We start from the raw sequence: 22003 nt of genomic DNA, 5'->3' as shown, positions 1-22003 counted from the left end.
AGATTCTGATCTCAGTTGTACTATTGTAAAGCAAAAAATACTACTCCGTGTGCTAGAATTGCTCCTGATTAGTACTGGTAACTGAGATAGAACCTGGTCCCTAATCTTTCATTTGATTGGGATACTGTAGAGACCAGTTAGCCAAACTAGTTCAGAATTGCAGTAACAATAAAACAGAGCTCTTAATGGGAGTGTTACCAACAGATCTGGTGCTGAATGAGCTATATCTTGGAGCTTGATACCAGCACTCATTCACAACCTAGAAAATTGCCTTTTGGTAAGGACTCTTTGCTCTCTTTAAATCTTCCTATCTGTTTCTTTTTGCTTGCTACTGTTCTGTAATATAGTGCTTGCTATTTTAGGTGCATCACCTAGAGGAGGAGGAATTTTTCAAGGAAAGGTTTTATAATCAGAAAATGCTGATTCATCAAGAAAGTTTCTCAGGTCCATGTTGGGAAGGAGGCCATAGCTGATAACTCCTTCCTGTCTTGGACCTCAGAAACCTTCCCAATGAATTGGCATTTTCTGATTTAAAAAAAAACCTTTTCCTAGAAAAATTCCGCCATCTGTAATTGGCAGACCCAGGTTTGAGTCCATGCTTTATCTGATTCAGAGGTGTCTTTTGTTTGTGGTTTCTCTTGTGGAAGAACTTTGAAAGGTCTCCATCTTGTTCCAGTATGGAATGAAACCAGTATTTTTCATGAAATAGAATTCTTGTTTTCTGCCCATCGCTAGTGCCTGCACTCTACTGGATGGAGGCTGACATATTTGAGTGTCTTCATGTTGTCCTTCAGTGGCTCTAACAGTGTTCCCTCTAACTTTTCCCACGCATATACAGAATAAATTTTATGTGCACCAAGATGGAAGCGATATGTCATATTGGTGCAATGATGTGTGACACATCACTTCCATATTGGTGCATATAATAAAATTCCTGTGTGGGTGGGGGGGGCCAAGGGATTTGGATTGTGGAAAGGGGCTCCGGGCTGGGGGTGTGGGTTCTGGAGTGAGGCTGGGAATGAGCAGTTTGGGGTGCAGGAGGGTGCTCCAGGGCTACAGCAGGTAGAGAAGACTTCCACCAGCTCTCCCCGCAGCAGCACCTGGACTGCAGGGGAGAGGCACCTCTCCCTGCTGCAGTAGCTTCAGGGCTGGAGCCCACCTCTCCCCCAGCTGCGGCTGATCCGGGCCAGGGCTGGGGAGGGGGAGTAAGAGGGGTGCCCCTCCCCCAGCTGTGGTAGGTCCTGGCCAGGTGGGTTTCCTGAGCACCTCCACAGCACTAAATAGGCTGCTGCGCAGCCATGCAGCTTACAGGGAACTTAGGCTCTAACCTTTATTGTCAAGTTGTTCCTGGTCGGGTATTTGTTTGGTTGTGGGAGCAAAACAGCCTTGGTTTTATTCCCTACTATCAGCTGCTGAGGCTTTATGGCTACACAGTTGTTCAGCGTGAGGAAGGTTATTGTCCTGTAATTAATTATCTGAGAAGTTTATTACTGTTTATAGCTTCAAAATTTTTACCTTTTAAAAATATGTTGAGATCCTCTAAAAGATGCTGTTAAGTGCAGAGTTTTATTATTTAACTTGCGTGCTTCATATATTATCAAATCTCAATACAGGAGGTTGAAAGTTCAGTTTGAAAGTGAACTGCCTTATCAGAATAAAATATGTAAACAGAAATGAAATCTATCAAAGAAAAATAGTCACTGCTGGTTAATGTTTGGTTATAAGCCACTGTAATGTCACTGGAGCGGCTTGTGGCGATGCCTAAACTTGCACTGGTATTTAGGTTGTGGAGAGGTTAATGTGTGAGATAAAGGTGGAGCTATGTTCCGAGTGGAGAGTACATATGATATCAATTTTAAAATCTTGCAGGGAATTAGAATTAATTGGGAGGAAGGAGAGACCCCTTATGCCAAGAGTGTCAGCTGTTTTGTGCCCTTGTTTGGTAAACTGGCATCGCAGAACTCTCCTTTTTTTTTTTTTGATACAAAGTACCCTCCCGTCTCTCAGCACAACCATATTAGTTGTCCTTGTGTGTCTGTACATATGTTGTCTGGCTGTTTTGTATCAGTGCATTATGGGAAACTATCCCTTGGTGCTCAGCAGGGGCTAGAGTCCTTGGAGGACATGCATATGGAATATCTGCTAGCAGTATGTGGGGCAATGCATTCTGGAATATTCTGATTTGCAGAGCTGGGATGTCGGGCTGGCTGGCTTGGTTAACTTAATACCATTGGGGTCCTGATTTATGCAGCAAAATAAATGTTACAACCTGAAAGAATGAAGGAAGGAAGCCAGCCTATACCCCTAGCAAAGGTAGTGTGTGGCTATCGCCATAGCTCTTGAAGTCCCACTTAGCTTATGGGGGGGAGCACTGATTTAAGTGCTGCACAAGCTCTTGAGGAGACAATTACAGTGCAGGTGGTATTCATAGATTCCAAGGCCCAGAAGGGACTGCTCTGATCATCTTAGCATGACCTCCTACATTAGTGGTTTTCAAACTTCTTTTCTGGCGACCCAGTTGAAGAAAATTGATGCCTGTGACCCAGCAGAGCTGAGGATGAAGGGTTTGGGGTGTGGGAGGGGCTCAGGGCTTGGGCAGAGGGTTGGGCTGCAGGGGGGTGTCTGGACTGGGGGTGCAGGCTCTGGGATGGGGATGAGGGGTTTGGGGTGCAGGAGGGGGCTCTGGGTATTGGGGGGGTTCAGGGCTGGGGCAGGGGGTTGGGGTGCAGGTTTATCTCAGGTGGCTTCCAGTCAATGACACAGAGGGGATGCTAAGGCAGGCTTCCTGCCTGTCATGGCACCGCAGACTGCGCAGTGCCCCAGAAGCAGCCAGCAGCAGGTCCGGCTCCTAGGCAGAGGCACCAAAGTGGTGCTGCACTGCTCTATCCTGCAGCCACCACCCCCGCAGCTCCCACTGGCCAGGAGCCAGTGCTCAGGGTGGGGGCAGCACGTGGAGCCCTGTGTTTGAAAACCTACAGTTTGAAAACCACTGTCCTACATAACATAGGCCAGACCTTTGTTAAACCATGTTGATTGCTTGGACGCAATTGGCATTTAGACCCAACAATGTTGCTATCTGCTTATGAGTGTGATTGGTTGTTTTATTGTGTAGAGATTTGGCTTAAGCCTCTGCCCTTACTATTGAAACTTTGCTAGCAACCTTTGCGTCTGAATATGTTTGCAACTTCCTTGACACGTGTGAACTGTTATCAAAAGCAGTATTGTAACCTACCTTCTCAAATAGCCTTCCTCCAGGGTGGTAATTTAAAGCCTAGCCTGGAGTGTGGAACCCTACTGCTTCACTCTTCTGCAGCATGCTTGTGAGCTGAGTATTTTAGAACTCTTTAGTCAATAATAATATAGCCCTGACATGCGAGAGTGAATGAAGAGACCTAGGAGAAGGGTGGGTAATTGTTAGCTTATATTGTCATGAAAGCCAGACTCTTCTAATCAAGTTACTTTGTACATTTATAAATGCTAAAGTCTTGTTTCCCCTATCTGTAGGGAAAGCTAATATTTCTGCAGTCCATGCAGTTAGGGGCTGATTACAAAAGAGCTACCTCTCAGTATCCTCTGAATGTATCAAATGGCTTAAGCATATACAGATGGCATTTTTGTGCTCATTCACCACTGACTTGTTTGCTTTTCCTCTTGTTTTAAAGGACTAGCTTTTGGTCTTGGCATTGGGGCCTTGGCAGAAGTTGCAAAGAAGAGCCTTAGACCTGAAGAACGCAATGGTGAGCTCTCTGGTGTGCTTGTTTTGAACAGGAAACCTAATTGCTTTCTCTTTTTAGGCATTATCTACTGTGTAGAAGAATAAAATCATGTGAGGTCTCTAAAGGCTGTGACTCTGCTGCAGTATATTAGGAGTGGAGGGTTTTTTTTCCAGTTTCTTTTGGTTGAATTAATTTCTTTTTAACCTCATAAGGCTTGTCTAAACACAAGTTGTATCGCTTTGCCAACTTAACTTGTATGGACTCAGCTAGATGGGTGTAAAGGCGCTTCAACTGATACAGCTTATTCCATAAGGAAAGGGGAGTAAGCTCTTCTGATATAACTATTCAGGTTAAAAAAACCCCAAAACGCACCCCTGACTGAAATACTTATACTAGTACAAAAACGGAGAGTAGACCAGGCCTTAATGTCTGAAACCTTGTGGTGTTAGTGGTTGAAGTAATAAAGACTTGCTTGACCTTCAGCAATATTCTACCTATTTGATATTCAGGTGATGACTGCTATAAAAAATCATGGGGAAGTAATTTATTCAGACACTAAATTGGCATTTCACTTCTTTCAGTATCTTTCTCTTGACTATTCTGTAGACATGCACAGAGAAAGGGCTATGTGCCATTCAAGCAAGTTTATACCAGACTTTGCATTTCCTCCTGTCTTCCTTGTCTCGTCCCCAAATTTTAAGAAAAGGGATGCTGTTTCTGGGTATGTCTCCTTTGCCCACTGGCATTGATCTGAATCAACATGTTTACTGCTTTTCTGCACCTGTATTCTAGCTGGGAGAGTTCCTGCCCCACATGATGGTAGGGAACAGCTAGTGCAATCCATAGTACTGAGATGCAGAAGATATGAACGTGATATTTTTTTCCTTCTTTGCGGAAAAAAGCAGCTTACTCAGGGCTTGTGGCTAGGTAGATATTCTTGTTGGGTTTCCTATCCACAAAAGCTTGGATGAGATGCAGCATCACTTTCCATGAAGTTCCTGCCTGCCACCCAATATCCCTGCTGTTATATTTGACTTGACACAATGGGGGTCTTGGTACCACTCAAGTTAACAGAGTTGATGTTGTAGCCAATGTTGGAGCTGAGCATCTTTCTGGCTCTTGCCCTTTTGGTTTTGACCACCATCCTTGAAATCCTGGCTTTTGTAACTGGAGGCTCAGTATTCCTAGAAAGAAATGCGTCTGTTTAGATCTAAGATGCTTGGGCAGTTGCGTGTCATATCAATAGGGAAGACATCTATAGTTTTTTAAATTGAGCGGGGGACAGGAATGAACTGGACATTGGTTTACTTGCAAGTTCCATTTCATGTGATAGGGATGGATGGAGGACATAATTAAGAAAATGACACCTGATCCGTGTGTGTGCGTGAGGTTCCCTTTGTTAGCTATCATTGACCTCCTATATAAAACTCATATGCTGGCATGGGGCAGCACCATCTCACCCAGCAGTGAGATGGCCCATTCTGGGAAGCCCCTCCAAACACCTCTTTATTTTCTTAATCACCTCAGGAGCTTCTTCATCTCAGATTTATTTAATAAGCTTAGCATTACAGCAGTGCTCAGAGGCCCCAGTCAGATCAGGGATCCCATTATGATAGGTATCGTGTGAACAGAGTAAAAGATATTCCTTACTGTTAAGAGTTTACAATCTGGAAGACAAGATGCAGCAAGTGAGTGCAACAGTGGAAGAAACAGGGAAGAGGTTGATGATTACAGTGATAGGAAATCATAGTTATGTAGTTTTGCACTGTTGCTAGTCCTATATGGATTCAATTCAGTTAAATATTGGATATCCCTATTGATGAGGTGGTAGCTTTCAGTGGGCATTGTGGCATTGGTGGATCTTGAGGGATTTGGAGGACAGGATAGTGGTGTTATGGATTAGTTTGGGGAGGGTGCATTCTTTGCACCAAGTCACTTGTGGGAAGCGGAGGGGTGGTAGATGGAGGCTGCTATTGCTGACTGAGAATTTGATCTGGGGAGAGGGACAGGAAGAGTGATGCAGTAAGAAACTGAGAGCAAATGAGTAGATGGGGACTAAGCTGTAAAGGTTCTTGAAGATGGCAAACAAGAAGCTTGTATTTCTTCCTATGGTGAAGAGGGAACCAGGACAGGGATTGAAAGCAATAACCTGGTCAGAACAGGCCAGGATGAGGTTAGCAGTAATATTTTTGAACTGAGTGGGGGAAAAGTTAGTGTCAGGAAGTCAGAGGTAAGGTTTCAGTAAAAATTGGAAATAAGGACCAGAGTGCATGCTAGTGTTATGGGCGGTAAAGAGGCCAGGTATTTAAAGGTGTACCAGAGGAAGATGATGCCATTTCCAAATCTCCTAGATGTTCAGGTCTGGAGAGAGGATGGTATCAAAGATTATTAGACTCGGAACTCAGTGCCTCCCCACAGCCTGTCTGAAGTCTTGTTTATATAGATCCTCCATGTGTTTTAAGCGAGCATCCTGTAGTATGACAGTCTCATGGAACTGAATCTCTTCATTCCCAACCTCAGCACTGTCTGCCTCTTAAAGTGATAGAATTGGAAAGTAAACATCTGATCACATGGGTGGCAGGGAGATGAGGGTGAAGAGGGGAAGGCTTCCACAACCAGGTTTGATTTTATGTTGTTGTGGCACTGGCAGTTTCAATAAGGTAGACTTCTTATCACAGGCAGTTGGCTGCAGGCTGTCACATGGAAATGACCCACATCCTTGCTGGATTCTGCATGGCTCTAGAAGGAATTATTTTGTACAGGGGATCTACAAACTAATACAGCAGCATCAAGGCCTCTAAGCAGTTAAACAAATTCATATTCCTTACATCTGTTGTTGTGGCTTTTTTAAGGAGTTTAAAGGAAGTCAGAGATTCATGGTAACAAAACTTTCTTTGGACTTCTCTACCAGTTCTTCCACTTTAACCTTAAAAATATAAGAGAAATGTCATGTTCTTGTTTTGCCATCAATAGCTCTTTTGTTTGCCTTACCCTTGGTGTCTGGCTAACCATCTGTCACTGAGGTGAAGGTTACAGAGTAAGTTAGATAGGGGAAATGCTTTTAACCATTGCAGGCTTTGTGCAGTGGGTCACCCCGGGGGTCGTATCGTAAGCTTGCTCCCACAATATCTGATTATTACCTGACCCAAAGGTGGATTGGATGCAGACTGTCAGAAAGGAGAGGTGGTGGGGGGAAATGAGGACAGGGCTTGCAAGCCCTTTTATTCTGGGTCCATTGTTTAACTTCCTTTGCTCAGTCTAATTTGAGGTGCTTTGAAACTCCCCATGAGGATGGTCAGGATTGTCACTGTTTGGGGATAGATACCAATTCTGCCATGTGCCTTGCTAGGAGAACTCCAATATTCTTCTATTATTGTCTCTCCTTTCCTAAGCTTTGAGACAACATGGAACTCCACTCTTGCCTCCAAAGTTTTCCTGACCTCCCTCTCAAGCAGCCCATGAAGTTAGTCACAAGTAGAGTCCAGGTTCAGAGGATTGACTCCCTTGTCATATTTCACTCTTGTTAGACTATTTTTTGCCCTTCCTCCCTCCCTCCCTCCTTTTGTTTTTTGGTTAGGCTGCTGCTTCTGCTTCCCGAGCCTGACTGTTACTTAGGTTGAGAGGCAGATTGCTTTCTCTGTGCAGTTGAGGGGTTGTGAAATTGATTCATAGATTCATAGATACTAAGGTCAGAAGGGACCATTCTGATCATCTAGTCCGACCTCCTGCACAGCGCAGGCCACAGAATCTCATCCACCCACTCCTATGAAAAACCTCACCTATGTCTGAGCTATTGAAGTCCTTAAATCATGGTTTAAAGACTTCAAGGAGCAGAGAAGCCTCCCTCAAGTCACCCATGCTACAGAAGAAGGCGAAAAACCTCCAGGGCCTCTCCAATCTGCCCTGGAGGAAAATTCCTTCCCGACCCCAAATATGGCGATCAGCTAAACCCTGAGCATATGGGCAAGATTCACCAGCCAGATACTACAGAAAATTCTTTCCTGGGTAACTCAGATCCCATCCATCTAATATCCCATCTCAGGGGATTAGTCCTATTTACGCTGAATATTTAAAGATCAGTTACTTACCAAAATCCCATTATCCCATCATACCATCTCCTCCATAAACTTATCAAGTAGAATTTTAAAACCAGATAGATCTTTTGCCCCCACTGCTTCCCTTGGAAGGCTATTCCAAAACTTCACTCCTCTGATGGTTAAAAACCTTCATCTAATTTCAAGTCTAAACTTCCTGGTGGCCAGTTTATACCCATTTGTTCTTGTGTCCACATTGGTGCTGAGCTGAAATAATTCCTCTCCCTCTCCTGTATTTATCCCTCTGATATATTTATAGAGAGCAATCATATCTCCCCTCAACCTTCTTTTAGTTAGGCTAAACAAGCCAAGCTCCTTAAGTTTCCTTTCATAAGACAAGTTTTCCATTCCTCGGATCATCCTAGTAGCCCTTCTCTGTACCTGGTCCAGTTTGAATTCATCCTTTTTGAACATACATGGAGGTGTGGCGAGAGAGACTTCTGATTGCAGTGCACACAGAGCAATAGCAATTACTTGGATCTTGCACAACTGCAGCATGGCATCATTTCAAACCCTGCATCCTTTCCAGCTAGTGCTTGATTCCAATGTTGTTGATGCTGATCATATGCTACATGGATGCCTTCTTTTGAAGAGTGTTCAGATACCACAGTGATGGGGATGAGGAGGGCTTGTAAGCACAGACACGAGGAGTTTCTGCAGTAGCATTTGCCCAAAGCCACATCTAAGAAACTGAGACCAAATACTTGCCCACTCAGCTGTGGCCATTTCTTGTAATGCATTCAAGTGTGTTTACTTTGGCTTTTAAACAGACTTGATCACTTCTTAAATCTTTCAGATGTTGCCATTTCAGCTTGGTCTCCACAGAAACATCACTGATGTAGACTGCCTAGGAGCTGCACATTAATCTGGATGTACCCTATCCATAACCTCTCTCTGGCAAGTGCCACTGATCTTTGGTTCTGTTACCTGGTTGCAAGCCATGAGATAGAGAAGGTATCATGAACTCCTTTGTCTTTGGGCCTTGTGCCGGCATATCACAGGGCTGAATCAAGTACAAAGTGTACTAAATGCTTCACATAGCCTAGCTGTTGGGGCCTTCAGCACCTGTTGGTCTGGTTTGGGGTGTGTGTGGGAAGGGTGGGGGTAGTGTCTTTAATCCCTTTTTCAGGTGGTTCAGTCTAGGCTTTGTCCTTCATGACAAGATTCTCTTGTATCTGAGACTCTTAGTAACTCCTTGTTTCTGGAAAATCAGCACAAGCTTCTGAAGCTTGTATGAATTGGTGTGGAGGGAAATGTATCTCTTATAGCAGGAGAGACTGCATATAGACACACTGATATGGCACACAATGCCATGCTGTTACAAAGGCCTGGATTTATCCTCCACTCTAGTACTACTGAATGCATCTGCTATGCTATCAGTGTGTTGGGTACAATGGGCAACCTCTCACTACTATATTGTTCTTACTGTGATTGACTGTAGTGACATCAGTATGATGCTGTAAATGCTTCTTTCCCAGTATAAATCCCTTTCTGTCCTTCTAGGAGGCACCTGCTGCTCTGCCAGGCATACCTGATATGTTCTAACCTCCTACTTAACCCTCTCTCTGCTGGTTTCCTCTTAAGCTCCTTAACTGGTAGAATAAGTACAGGAAACGAAGCCAAAGTGCTCCTAGTTCAGAGGCTTTGCTTTGAAGTGCATATTTAAATCTGAGAGGGCTCTGTGATTTTTTTTCATTTTAATATCCCCAAATATTGCTATGCTGGTTGGACCTACAAGGATGTTGATGATTGCTGAAGATTGAATCCCTGTCCAGTCAGCTGATGCTACAGTGTGAAGATGGGCCAATCTCTTGGAGACAGAATGGACAGTCTATAGCAAATTTCTCCATGGTATGGTGTTCATTTTCCATCTGTGCTCATCTGTAAATCTCTCATTGCATTCTCTCCTGCTTTCCCCTCTCTATATAAAGGTTTTTTAAAAAAACAAACCACCACCACAAATCAAAAACTAAAGCCTCATGCAAAGTCCTGAGAGTCCTTGATCTGTAAAAGCAACAATTGTCTGCAAGGGTTAGTTTTTGGTTGCTCTGACTTACATTGCACACCAGCACTATCTTGAATATATGTGAACAAACTTGGCTTGGCTTGCAGAATCCTTGAAGGCTTTTGCTTGCAGCACTCAACACCTTGTCTGTCAAGTTGCTCGTATCTGCTGCGAGATGGAGACTATCTCCACCTTTAACTGAGGAGGGATTGCACTGCTGTTTATATTTTTCTCCTTGCCAGGCACCTGCTAGCTGGGCACTTGCCAAGTGAAATCACAAACATAGCAGAATTATGAAACTTGCTGGAGATAATGAGCTTTGAATCTGTTCCTTAAAGTGAGAAGGGGAAGGGATTTTTTTTAAGAGAAATTGATACTTTTCTGCAACATGCAGAAACTGCAGTTGAGATTTTTTTTTTTTTTAAAAAACTCTAATATTACTTGTAAATTCTAAATGCACTGTCCGTAGCCTGCTCTGTAGTTTGAGCCAAGTACTGATAGTTGTAAGAGTGTCTTAAGCTGGCCTTGATGGAAAATGCAGTGATTGAATAAGGTGGTGATACTTAGGCCTGGGCTACACTCGGGGTGGGTGCGTTCAAACTAAGATATGCGACTTGAAATTGCGTAAGTATCTTAGTTTGACTTACCTGGCTGTCCTCATCGCGGTGAGTCGACCGTGGTGGCTCCCCCGTCGACTCAGCTTACTCCTCCTGCCGAGGTGGAGTACAGGTGTTGGTTCGGGATCTATTTATCACGTCTAGATGAGATGCGATAAATTGATCCCCGATAGATCGATCACTACCTGCCAATCCGGTGGGTAGTGAGGACGTACCCTTAGTGACTAGGGCATTTGGACCAGGCGTCGAAGATCTGGGTTTTACCCTTGGCTCTTCGATAGATCTGCTGTGTGACTTTCAGGAAATCATTTCACCTTTCTGTTTCTCTTTCTCCTCTTGCCCTGACGTCTTATTGTCAAGGCATTGACTATCTCCCAGTGTGTTGACAGTGCATAGTGAAATGGGGCCTCAATCCTGGTTGTGTCTCTAGGCACAACTATAATATAAATGATTAATGATCAGAAAAGTGACTCTAACATGTCTCCATGCCTGTTTTCTCGTGTTCCAGGTCAGAGACCGGTACTGCTTGGGCTAAAGATCTTGCCACTAGCCAGTTTGTTTCCTTTTTTATGTTCATATCTTGCTGTGTTCCCACCACTAGTAATCCTGTCCATCTATCCATGTATTTAAGTCACACACGATCTCTGCCCCCATTCTGATTAATTTAGCACAGTGTTTCTCAAACTATTTGCCATTGGGGGCCTCGTTCAGTAATACCTGTATGGCCCCAAGGATGTCCCATGGGCTGCAACTCTGTGCTGATTGGGCTGCAAGCAGCCCATGGTCTGCAGGTTGAGAATCACTGATTTAGCAGTTGTGCTAACGTCTTCAGCAGAGCTGTACTCCATTTTTTTTTCACACCCTTCTCTGTTCTTGGTTTCTGAGCCCCTGTTCCATCACACACATTCTCCTCAATCCCCTTCTTTCCGTGTGTGTGTGTGTGTGTGTGTGTGTGTGTGGGTTAGGATGTGTAGGGCCTGGGGACTCAGCAAAGGAGTCACTTCTTCCCTTGAACCATGAACTTGCGGTGATAAAGGCACTATTTGCCTCCTGATGCCCAGGACACATACTGATGCTCTCCACTGCTGAAACCCTAGTTATAGGAGTAGATAGTGAGGGCCTCCAAGTTTTAATGCTGCAATTCCTTCAACTTTAAGGGAACCACTTTATAAATAAAATCTTGGCTCTTCTAAAAAGGGAATAACATTGTTATTTCCAGTATGGAGCATGGATGAGTTTCACTGTCTTTGTCAAGCTAGCAAATTAAAAATAGCCCCTTGGGTCACCACTGACCTTCGCAGCAGTCTCACTATCGCTGCACACTGTGTATTATTTAGAATGTGTATTTAAAGCACAAGGTTGGCATAGGTGTAGGAACAAAGTTTTCAGGAATAAAAAAAAAAAAAAATGAAACGCTGCCTCCAGACAAATACCCTCTATTGCTGGCAAAGGACCTTGGCTTCAAGGTCAATTTTACCTGTATTAATGTCTTAATATTACAGTGGTGCCTTCATTATGCTAGGTGTTGGGCAAACAAAGAGCTTGTTGTGGCTCTCTGCCTAAAAGGCTAGCAATCGGCCTTTCTCAGGTAGAGTCAGTATTGAGCAGAACTTTGTCTCTAGAAATGCTCTCTTCCTTCAAATGGAGGGAGTGACAACATAGCTAAGTTCTAAGCTGTGTCCCCATGTCCCAAAGTTGATGCAAAGCAGACAGTCCTCAAAAAGAAAAAAACCCGAAAACTCCCTATGCAGTGACTTGCTCTGAGGGAACAATCTGTTATCCATTTTTAAATCAATCTAATTGTAAGGAAAAAATCAGCAGTTATCGTTTAGGATGAGAACAGTTATGCAGCTGAGACCAACTTAAATTTGGAGGCGGCTGGGCTAATTCTGGGGTTGGAACGGTGGTTTTAGAATTCTTGGGAACATGTACTCGCATGGCTTGCATAGAGAAGCTTAGCAGTCAACTTCTGCGGGGAGTTGTTTGGTCTCATGGTTGGAGTACAAGGCTGGGAGTCTGGACTCCATGTTGTCTTCCTGTCTCTGCTCCCAAACTTTTCTTTGCATTTTTCCATCTATGAAACAAGGGTGAAGATGCTCACAATCTTCATGACCTGCTTTGAGATCTAGAGATGAAAAGCTGTGTATAAGAGTACAAGGTTATTTCCGTCATTGAGAAGAGCGAGCCTACCTCTTCCATTTTGCCTCTGTATGAACTGAACTGAACTGGCTTGAGGGGTGTATTCCATGAAAAGTATTCAATCGTCCCTTTAAGCCTGTTTTTTTTTTTCCTTTTGTTGTGCCAATGATTCCCTTTCACCTACTGTTCACATAAAGACAGGTTTCAGAGTAGCAGCCGTGTTAGTCTGTATCCGCAAAAAGAAAAGGAGTACTTGCCACAAATACTCAGTTTATGTGAACAGAAAAGATCTCCCCTTTTCAAGTCACCTTCTGGGCTAGGTCCATTTTTAGCACAGTGCATAAACAGGCAACACTTCATTGCTAATGACAAGGCTGACTTATGTTCAGGTTAGTGTTTGTGTGGTTTTTATTTGTTGGAGAGAAACGTGCCAGGAAGAAATGATGGAGTGCTGCTGTTGGGGATTTTTCTTTCTCTGATAAGGTTGTTTTTAAGTTACTAGGGTTCATTAGCTTCTTGGAACCACCTTAATCATTAACTGTTTTCTTAGCCTGTTGTATGCAAAAGGGGTGTGTGTATGTGATAGGAAAGGGTGAGATTCAGACAGACACAGGGATGATTCAGTTTTTCATGGCTCAACTGTATTTTGAGCCACTTGTGTGCTGGATTATTTACCTTCCTACCCTCATGGCTGATGATTTAGAAGCACTTTCTGGCAGGAACAGTCAAAAGCCAGTGATCTTTGGGAGGTGGAGGGAAGGGGGAGATATTTCAAATTTGTCTGAAAGCAGATTTAAAAAAACTCCAAAACTAATACTAAATCCTGTTGGATTGGGCAGGTCCAGGAGACCCTGCTGTCTCTCAGGAGAAAGAAAAGCAGTACTTGTGGCACCTTAGAGACTAACAAATTTATTAGAGCATAAGCTTTCGTGAGCTACAGCTCACTTCGTCGGATGAAGTGAGCTGTAGCTCACGAAAGCTTATGCTCTAATAAATTTGTTAGTCTCTAAGCTTTCGTGAGCTACAGCTCACTTCGTCGGATGAAGTGAGCTGTAGATCACGAAAGCTTATGCTCTAATAAATTTTAGTCTCTAAGGTGCCACAAGTACTCCTTTTCTTTTTGCGAATACAGACTAACACGGCTGCTACTCTGAAATCTCTCAGGAGAGAATCCTTGAAACCAGGATCCTGAGCAATGTTCAATTCTAACTCTTCCTGTGCATATAATAAATGACTGCATGAGCCCCAATTTAAACCTGAGCCTGGTTTCTCTCCCTCTCCCTCTCTGTTCTCTTTCCTGTTCAATCTGCTACTCTAGTCACTCCTCTTTTATTCCATGTCCTCCACACATGCACCCTCCCACACTCTTACTCTTTTGGGGCAGGGAGCTGAAGAAGTCCTTGCCTCCTTATCTGGCAACACCAGAAACAGCTAATGGAAGTGGGAGCGGCAGAGTCCAGAAGAAGGCAGTGCCAGGCACCTTCCATGCGCATGTTGCCTGCCAACATTATGCACTGCTTAGGGGGAATTCTGATAATGACCACTTGTGCCTTTTGTCTTCAGTGACCACTCTGTGGGCCTTAGGCATGTTGACTGGGGGTATGTGAAGGAAAGTAGCTGACTCTGATTGTGCAAGTGCCTGTGTATTTGGATAGCAGGTGCAGGTTTGTGACCTGGTTCTGGCTTCTAAACTGGACAATCCAATGAAAAAGTTCATACCAAACCATGTTAAGTCAGCAGAGTTCATTATGGAACAGCCAAACGTGTCTGGATCTCACCGCTCCTCCAGCCAGCCTAGGTTCCCTCCTCTGTCTAGTTACCTTTGCTCAGCACTGGGGGAGAAGCCTCTCACCCTGTTGTCATTACATGGTACACTGAGTACATAGTGCTCCTTTTTGGCTTCAGCAGCTGGTAAGTCTATTTTCTCCCCCTTCTCTCCCACCAGTGTCCTCAGGTAATCCCTTTCTGACCAAAATTGGTGTGGTGGTGTGTACGCATTCCATGTGCAGTCAGTGTTGTCTAAACAAACAGCTCATTCTCAGGGAGGAGAGGCAGTGACATGCACAGACCTTTTGTAGCTCTGTGCACAGCCCTGCGTTACAAACTTGACTTGCAGTACTTCGCTATAACAAACCTGCCTGTCACTTGGCTATGAGATTTGACTGGTAGGTTACCCTTTGATCCTTGTTGGCACAGTCCATCACACTGACAGGTGGCTGTGCTTTCAGGAAAGTAGACAAGTTCGGCAGGAGCCATTGCAGACCCTGTGTTCCCTGTCTTGATGTCCTAGACAGAACTGCTCCTTCTTGGCATTTTTTGGCCTCTGGAAGGAAACTTGGGGACTGTGACTTGAGCCCTTAAGCCACTATCTCCCCCTCCTTCTCCCCCCCCCGCCCCAAAGGAGGAGTGTTCTCATGGTTTGTAGCAACTAATTGTTACAAACTGAAGGCTTGTCCGGTGTCTGTAGGAACCAGCTGTGAGCCTGTCCAGTGGCAGGCTTTGCCTGCTCAGTGGGGGAGCTGGATCATGTTGACATTGGGCCTAATCATTTATGCTTTAATACTGGTGTAATTGTGAGAGTAAGACCAACAGGATTTGGCTTATCTGTAGAGGAATGGGTCTTAAATTCAGACAGAACAGTGAGATCTTAACTAGCTTGAGCTGTTGCTCTGTTTAAAAAGCATAGTAGAAGTGACAGAAATTAAAGCTTGAGTCCCCAGTTAGGGGATGGCTAAGTTGGCCCCCACAAGTAAATGTGTAAAGGAACTGGCACCATAGTAGCTGGAAGACATTCCTCCTCCTACATCATTCTGGGGTCCAGCAGGCCCAGGATCTGAAGACTACATCTCCAATAGAATAAAATGCATGTTGTAGAGAATCAAATGAATTAAAGAATTTTTGAGTCTTAAAATAAAAATCAGCTTGGGGTGAAAAGCAGGTAGAACTGAAACATCCTGCATAGTCACAAATACCTGGAATGATAGCAGGCATCTGACTAAGGAATCCTTTGCAGTGAACATCACTGAGTGAGTGACCTCAATAACAGCATCTTAACCAAACCCCACAGAGCTGGAATTGAGATGCAGTTTTTCTTAGTTGAAAGGAAGTTAAAGCTGCAAGTATGTACATATTGTCATCTGCTGAAAATTACTTGATAGTATAGGGTGGGGACAGACTTGGTTCTGCTGTTGTATCTGATGGCATAATTAGGTCAGCTTGCACTGGCATTTTGTTCTAACCTGAATGAAGAGAGAAGGTTGACTGTCTCTGCTGTTCACTAGTCCTAGCGGATGCTAACTGTTTCTCTGCTCTGTTCAGGATGGCAATATCAGGACGAGGTGTGCTGGTGAAGTGCAGGTGGATTGCCACAGCTTTGTGGTGTGTGCCTTTGCCTAGCTCATAAAGCGCCACTGGACTTTTAATAAGGCCCATATTTGCCTTTGCTCACTTGTATCTTGTGATGTTTTGGGATCACCCAGACCAGTAAGGGGTTCTGTCACCGCCTGCCTTGTAACTTTGGGTGCCTTAATGCTGTCCTACTGTGGCTCAGCCCTGACTCCAGTAGCCATCCTAGAAGTACAAGGTCACACCCTGGCTTCCGCCAGCTCAGTTACTTCTTGCAGGCTGACCTCAACAGTCCTTCCAGTCCCAACTCTCCCCAAATCCATCTACCCCGAGCTCTTAACTACCAGACACTTGGAATATTCCCTTCTGGTTTGTCACCCCTGAAGGTGTGAAAACAGCTCCCAGTTATCAGTTCATTTTGCTGTGCACACTTCATGCAGTTTGCACACTGAAGATCTGCTAGGGGTAAAAATAAACAGTTTTATTTAATAGAAAAATCACATGTTCAAAAATTAAATAATAAGGAAGAGCATATGTAAGTTACACAGAAAAGAAACCTAAAGATGCAACCTCAGGCTTTATACTTGCATATTAAACAAATTCTCTTTTTGAATATAAATTACCTATTGTCTTCGAACAGTTTCCCTCTATAACAAAGGGCATGCAGGGAATCAGGAACAGCTTTCTGCTTAGAAGCTGCTCCTCAGTTTCTGGATACAAAATCTCTCAAGCCTGTTCTTTTAAAAGAATTTTTTTGTCTTGGCGTGGTGACTCGTTATTCAGAATGACGGGAATTCCCATTTGTCTTGATGTCTTTCCATTAACACTAATGGTTAACCATTATCTTTTGCTGGACTGGACAATGGAGGGGTACTTGAAGTTGGTTTTGTGTAAACAACTGGCTGGGGCCTAGGTTACCCCTCCCTGCTTGATTCTTTCACCGCCTTGTGAGATAGTTGCACCACCGTTGGTTAGTTTTCCTTTTTATATTTACATGCATGCATTCATAACCATGACTGTGTAATCTCATAATGACCGGCAAGCTCAAAGCATTACAGACTTTCATAAAAGACTGTACTTGACATATTTTTATACACAATACCATTGTATATAACCAGTTGATTCAGTCGCTTACTTTTGGGGGTTCAGACCCCCTGTACTCCCCTTGGGGTGTCTGGACCCTGACTGTCTCACATGCCTCAAAGCTGCCTCTCTGAGGAGTTCTGGGAATGGCCTTATGCTAGATGGAGGATAAATGGGTATGTTGGTTTCTTGAGAGAAGGGGGTGTAGGTTAAAATAGGATGATGTGGTGGGGTGAAGTCCATAAAGCATTAAAGCATTTTAATCTCTCTTCCTGCCCTCAGGAAAGAAAGCAGTTATGGATTCCAGTCCCTTTCTGTCGGAGGCCAATGCAGAAAGAATTGTGAGAACTCTGTGCAAGGTGCGGGGAGCTGCACTGAAGCTAGGACAGATGTTGAGCATTCAAGGTAAGTAACAGGTCTCTAGTGCTTCTCATCTTTTATTTAGTGACACTCACCTGGGGCAATCCACTTACTGTACACAGAGGGCAGGAAGGATGTGAAGTCATTGCTAATAAGAGACACTGGACATCAAGATCAATTAACAAGCCAGCAGCACAGCAGACTGTCCTCAGTCAAATAACTTCAAGTGAATGGTAACAGGTTAGCTAAGCAGTTTCCTCATAGGAGAATGAAGATTACAAAATTGCACAGTTCACTCTGATTAGTTCAGTTCCCTTTGGTTTCCTGAAGTCATAGGGAATGTGGTTGTTGGACCCTTCTCCTTTGTACATACATCCATCCTCCTCCCCACAGTGTTTATACTATAAACGTGAATTGAGTCCCATATAGCCAAAGTCCAGTAACTTCCTGAAGCCTAGTTTACCCTTCTGCAGTTGTCCTGAAATAAGATGGCCCTATACCATGAGGATGAGTGAAGGCAAAAATCAAATCCTGAAACTTAACACAAGTGTTAAAGACTGAGTTTGGTCAAATTGAACAAGTAAACCTACCAGCCAGACAGAGAAGGCAGGTGAGAGCACAGTCCTGCAACACAACACAAGCCTTTAAAGTACACCTCCAAATCTTTGCACTGTGCAAAAGTACAGATTTGTGAAGTGATGGTGTGAGTAGTTCTCCCTGGCTTGTTCACATGGTTCACTGGCCTGTGAACTCTCCTGGTGGCAAGAGATTGCTGCCGATGGTGACCCCAAACCTAGTTTGGTGCAGTAGGGAAATCTGAATTCCTATCTTGGCAAGAGTGATTGATTGATTGAAAAGTGAATGTTCCACCACCCTGGCTAATGCTGTGTCTGGGAAATGGTCTTCTGTTTTGCTGTAGGGGTGAGTGTTAACTTCTCTCCATGTACCAAATGCCTGATGCCCTCCTCCAAATCCTTTATTTTGCTCTGTATCTTCCTGCATATTCACATGTACATCTGCTATATTGAAGCTGGGTAGTTTTGGGTGACCGGATTGGTAATGAAGCCACAGAGACTTTCACCGTGAGATCAGTTTCTGGGAACATATTCTGTTCAAAATCTGTCCCAGAGCAGTGTTGACAAGCCAAAGGGCATGTCTTGTTGGTTGTTTCTCAGCTAGAAGAACTGTATTCTTAGGGTTAAAATGTGGAAAAGTGGGGACTGGATTGGTGGGACAATAGAACCTTTCATTTTCTGTTTACCAATCAGTTTAGATTGTAGACTGTGTGATCAGATCATCTCTGAGGGATCTACTTGGGGAGGAGATTTGATAATAGTGGGTTCTTTAATTTTGCAGACAAAAGCATAATGACATCTGTGGCTGGAGGTTAAAGGTAGACAAATTCAAACTAGCAATAAGGTCTACATTTTAAGTGTAGGTAATTAAACATTGGAAGAGCTCTCTTAGGGATTTGACAGTTCTGTCACTTGATGTCTTAATTTGAATAGATACACAGTTGTAGCAGCTTTGGTTTAAATTGATAGCAAAACCAAGGTAACTTCCCCAAAGAGCTCCAAATCTATAGAGCCAAAAGAGAAAGATGATGTGGTTACTCAGTGAGGTCATGGGCAATTTCAGAGTGCTGAATTACATGTTGAGTTTGTATTAAGTAACTGACTTGCTTGTGAAAGAGTTAGTGTTTGGAGAGATTTGAACAGAAAGGGTAATGGCTTGGGGAAGGTTCTGGGGAACAAGGCTACCTGCAGTCAGAGAAGGGACCCCTGAACTGCAGTGTCCTTGCATCTTTCTGAAGTGGAGCTCTGTGTAGCTCAAGCTCGTGTCTCACCAACAGAAGTTGGTCCAATAAAAGCTGCTATTTCACCTACCTTCTCTCTCTACAGGTTCCTTCTCAGTTGGGCTTTTCTAGCACATGAATGAGACATAAGCTCATACAAAACTGCTGGAGGCTTTTTAAAAAAAAAAACAAATAAAAGGGTGAAGACCATAGCTAACAAAGGCAGCTGAGAGGTGGTGGTTCCTCCTGGGCTTTTCCTTTCCCTGACTTTTACCTTCCAGAAATGCCAGGGTAGATTTTAAAGGGCCTCTGAAGAGAACACAGGCTGATGGGGAGAAAGGTGGTGCTGAACAGAATCTGTTTTTATAGAGTGGTTCATTCTGAGCTCTTGTCTGCAGCAGTTGATTCAATTTTACAGGCTACCATCTGTTTTCAGTTGCCTCACCCTCTGGAAACCTACTACCTTCTGTGGAGAGGTGCCAGGATGGAAGTAGAGTAAAGAATGGTATCTTCCTCCTCAACCTCTGCTCTGGTGCATGTTCAGAAAGAACTCTTTAGCCCTTCACCTTGTGCAGCCAGTGATCCAAATGTCCAGAGCTGAGTGAGCCTTGATTCAGTGCATAGTCATGAAGCCAGATTATTTGCTGGGGGTGCGGGGAGGGAAATATGCTTAAAATACTTTATACGTTAGAATGAGTTGCAATGGTCAAGTGTTTAGTCATTGGTCTGTGTGCACTCTGAAATCATGGGGACAAGGGAGGACAGGTGCTGACCTCTGGATCTGAGGAGCAGAAGCACTATGGATTTTCTTTCTCTTTCCTGCCTTCTAATAGAGTTAAGATTTACTAGCTGACTTAATTATTGTTTTTAATACTTGTAGGCAGTGTAGTTGTAGCCATATCTGTCTCAGGATAGCTCGAAAGCTTGTCTCACCGACAGAAGCTGGTCCAATAAAAGATATTACCGCATCCACCTTGTCTTTCTAATATTTATAGACCTTCAGGCATTTTCATGGAGTGGTTGCTATATTATTACTGTGGGGGAAGATAGGGCTGCAGTAACTTTGTTGCTGACAGGTTTCAGAGTAGCAACTGACAGTTGCTGACAGTGGTAGCAAAATGTAGGTGCCACCATCCTGTGATGGATCTGATTCTTGGGCTAGCTGCTGAGATATCAGAGCTAGTGCAATTCCTGCCACCTTGTGGTCTGGCAAGGTCACATGTAAGGGCTAGTAAGCAGATCTACTCTGCCTTTTTTCCTTGGTTTGTTTGTTTTTTTCCAGGAAAGCATTGGGTATCCCCAGGAGAATAACTTGCATTTGGTATGTCCTGGTATACCACACTTGTTTAAATCCCCTGGCCCTGGTTTTAGAAGTTGGCTGAGTTAGCAGGAACTGTTAGTAGCTCCTCTGAAGATTCAGGTGTGTGTGCATGTGTTAATGAGCACCTTGGGACCACATTGACCACAGGTGCATGCATTGAAGTCAGTGAGAGTGCAGCTGCTTATGCCAGGGGTGAATTTGTCTCCCAGCCTGTATTGCTGGACTTTACAATGGCTTTGTTTAGCTTCTGGACAATCTCATCAGTTCACCACTTAGTGGCTTAGCCTTGTTCAGCAGCACATTTGTTAATGTTGTAACATGGTCCTTTTTCCTGTAGTATTGCTGACTTCACTGCTGGCACTGTATTACTCTGCAGTCGTATCTGAGGTGGCATCTTTGTTGCATGGTTGACAGCACCATGCTGCTACCACAAGACAGTGGCTATCAAGCAACCTCAACTAGAACCTATTTATTTATTAATGTACAAAAAAATTCTTGGACATAAGTAATGATTATAAAACTAATGAACTAGAAGTACCTCTTGCATATCCAGCTCTCTCCAGGCATACAACTGCTGGGAACAGTGTCAGTTGTATGAAGAACCACTGTCCTCTTACTGCATGGACATATCAGGAGATGCAGGGATTATTTGGTACAGCATCTGATAAAGTGTGCCAGTGTCTTGTCTTTGAAGTACCTTTCTTCCCTCAAGAGAGTGCACTATTAAGTGACAGAGATGGAATCTCATTTTTTTCAGCCAAAATTTGGTGCTTGGGGTGAGACTGGGTATTAATCTTTAGTATCACACAAGCCTTAGAGAAGTCCCAATCAGCCAGAATTAAGATTGTATCTGGAAACAAATGCTGTGCTAATTTTGGACATGTGGTGGACGGATCTGTGCAGTACATTGTGTTTTGTGTTAGATGCCATTTCATTGTTTTGGATTTGTCCCGAACTACCACAATTCTTAATGAGGTACAGCACCACAAATAATTCCTTCCCGCATCCCTCTAGCAGCAGGATTGCCATGGAACATGCTGCTGATTCATCAGCATTTTAGTGAACAAAGCAGACAAACATTGGAAAACCAATAGTAGAATATAGTGTGTGCCAAGAGATTTTATTCTGACAAGTTTTTATGCTTCAGTTTGTGACTGTGGGGTGGGGGCTGTGGAAAAGTACAGAACTGATCTGTTTCTCCAATGCTGTAGCACAGTCCTGGTCACTTTGTTCTGGTCTGGAGGGATGGGGACAAAATGCAAGCTGTGTTGTCCCAGCTGTTCTGTCCCCAACCACCCTTTGCTCCTGCCATTTCTTTTGCCACAGGATTTGTGCAGGTGTCCTTTTTTACTGGTTACCTAACTTCCCAAATGTAATGCTCAGCATGGGAGAGTTTAGAATAGTATTTTTTTTCAGTGTTGGGAAGAACTTCTGATCATAATGCTGACAGTGTAATCTTGGATTTGGCTTCTGTACTTAGCAGTACCCCCGAAGAGTTGTAATTGACTAGAGAGGGCTTTGGACTACA

General features: G+C 43.8%; 1 protein-coding gene across 3 annotated transcripts in view; it reads left to right on the top strand.

Moving 5' to 3' along the window:
- Positions 1-22003, top strand: part of COQ8A (coenzyme Q8A) — a 97695-nt gene that overhangs the window by 59615 nt on the left and 16077 nt on the right. For all 3 annotated transcript variants that reach the window (XM_043511660.1, XM_038393843.2, XM_038393844.2), the window contains exons 5-6: positions 3663-3737; positions 17282-17404. In XM_043511660.1, the coding sequence (XP_043367595.1) occupies positions 3663-3737; positions 17282-17404 (198 nt within the window). The remainder of the gene's footprint in view (positions 1-3662; positions 3738-17281; positions 17405-22003) is intronic.

The sequence above is a fragment of the Dermochelys coriacea genome, chromosome 3, assembly GCF_009764565.3.
Source record: "Dermochelys coriacea isolate rDerCor1 chromosome 3, rDerCor1.pri.v4, whole genome shotgun sequence".
Taxonomy (NCBI): Eukaryota; Metazoa; Chordata; order Testudines; family Dermochelyidae; genus Dermochelys; species Dermochelys coriacea.
Note: the sequence above shows the minus strand (reverse complement) of the source record. Positions and strands in the feature narration are given on the sequence as shown.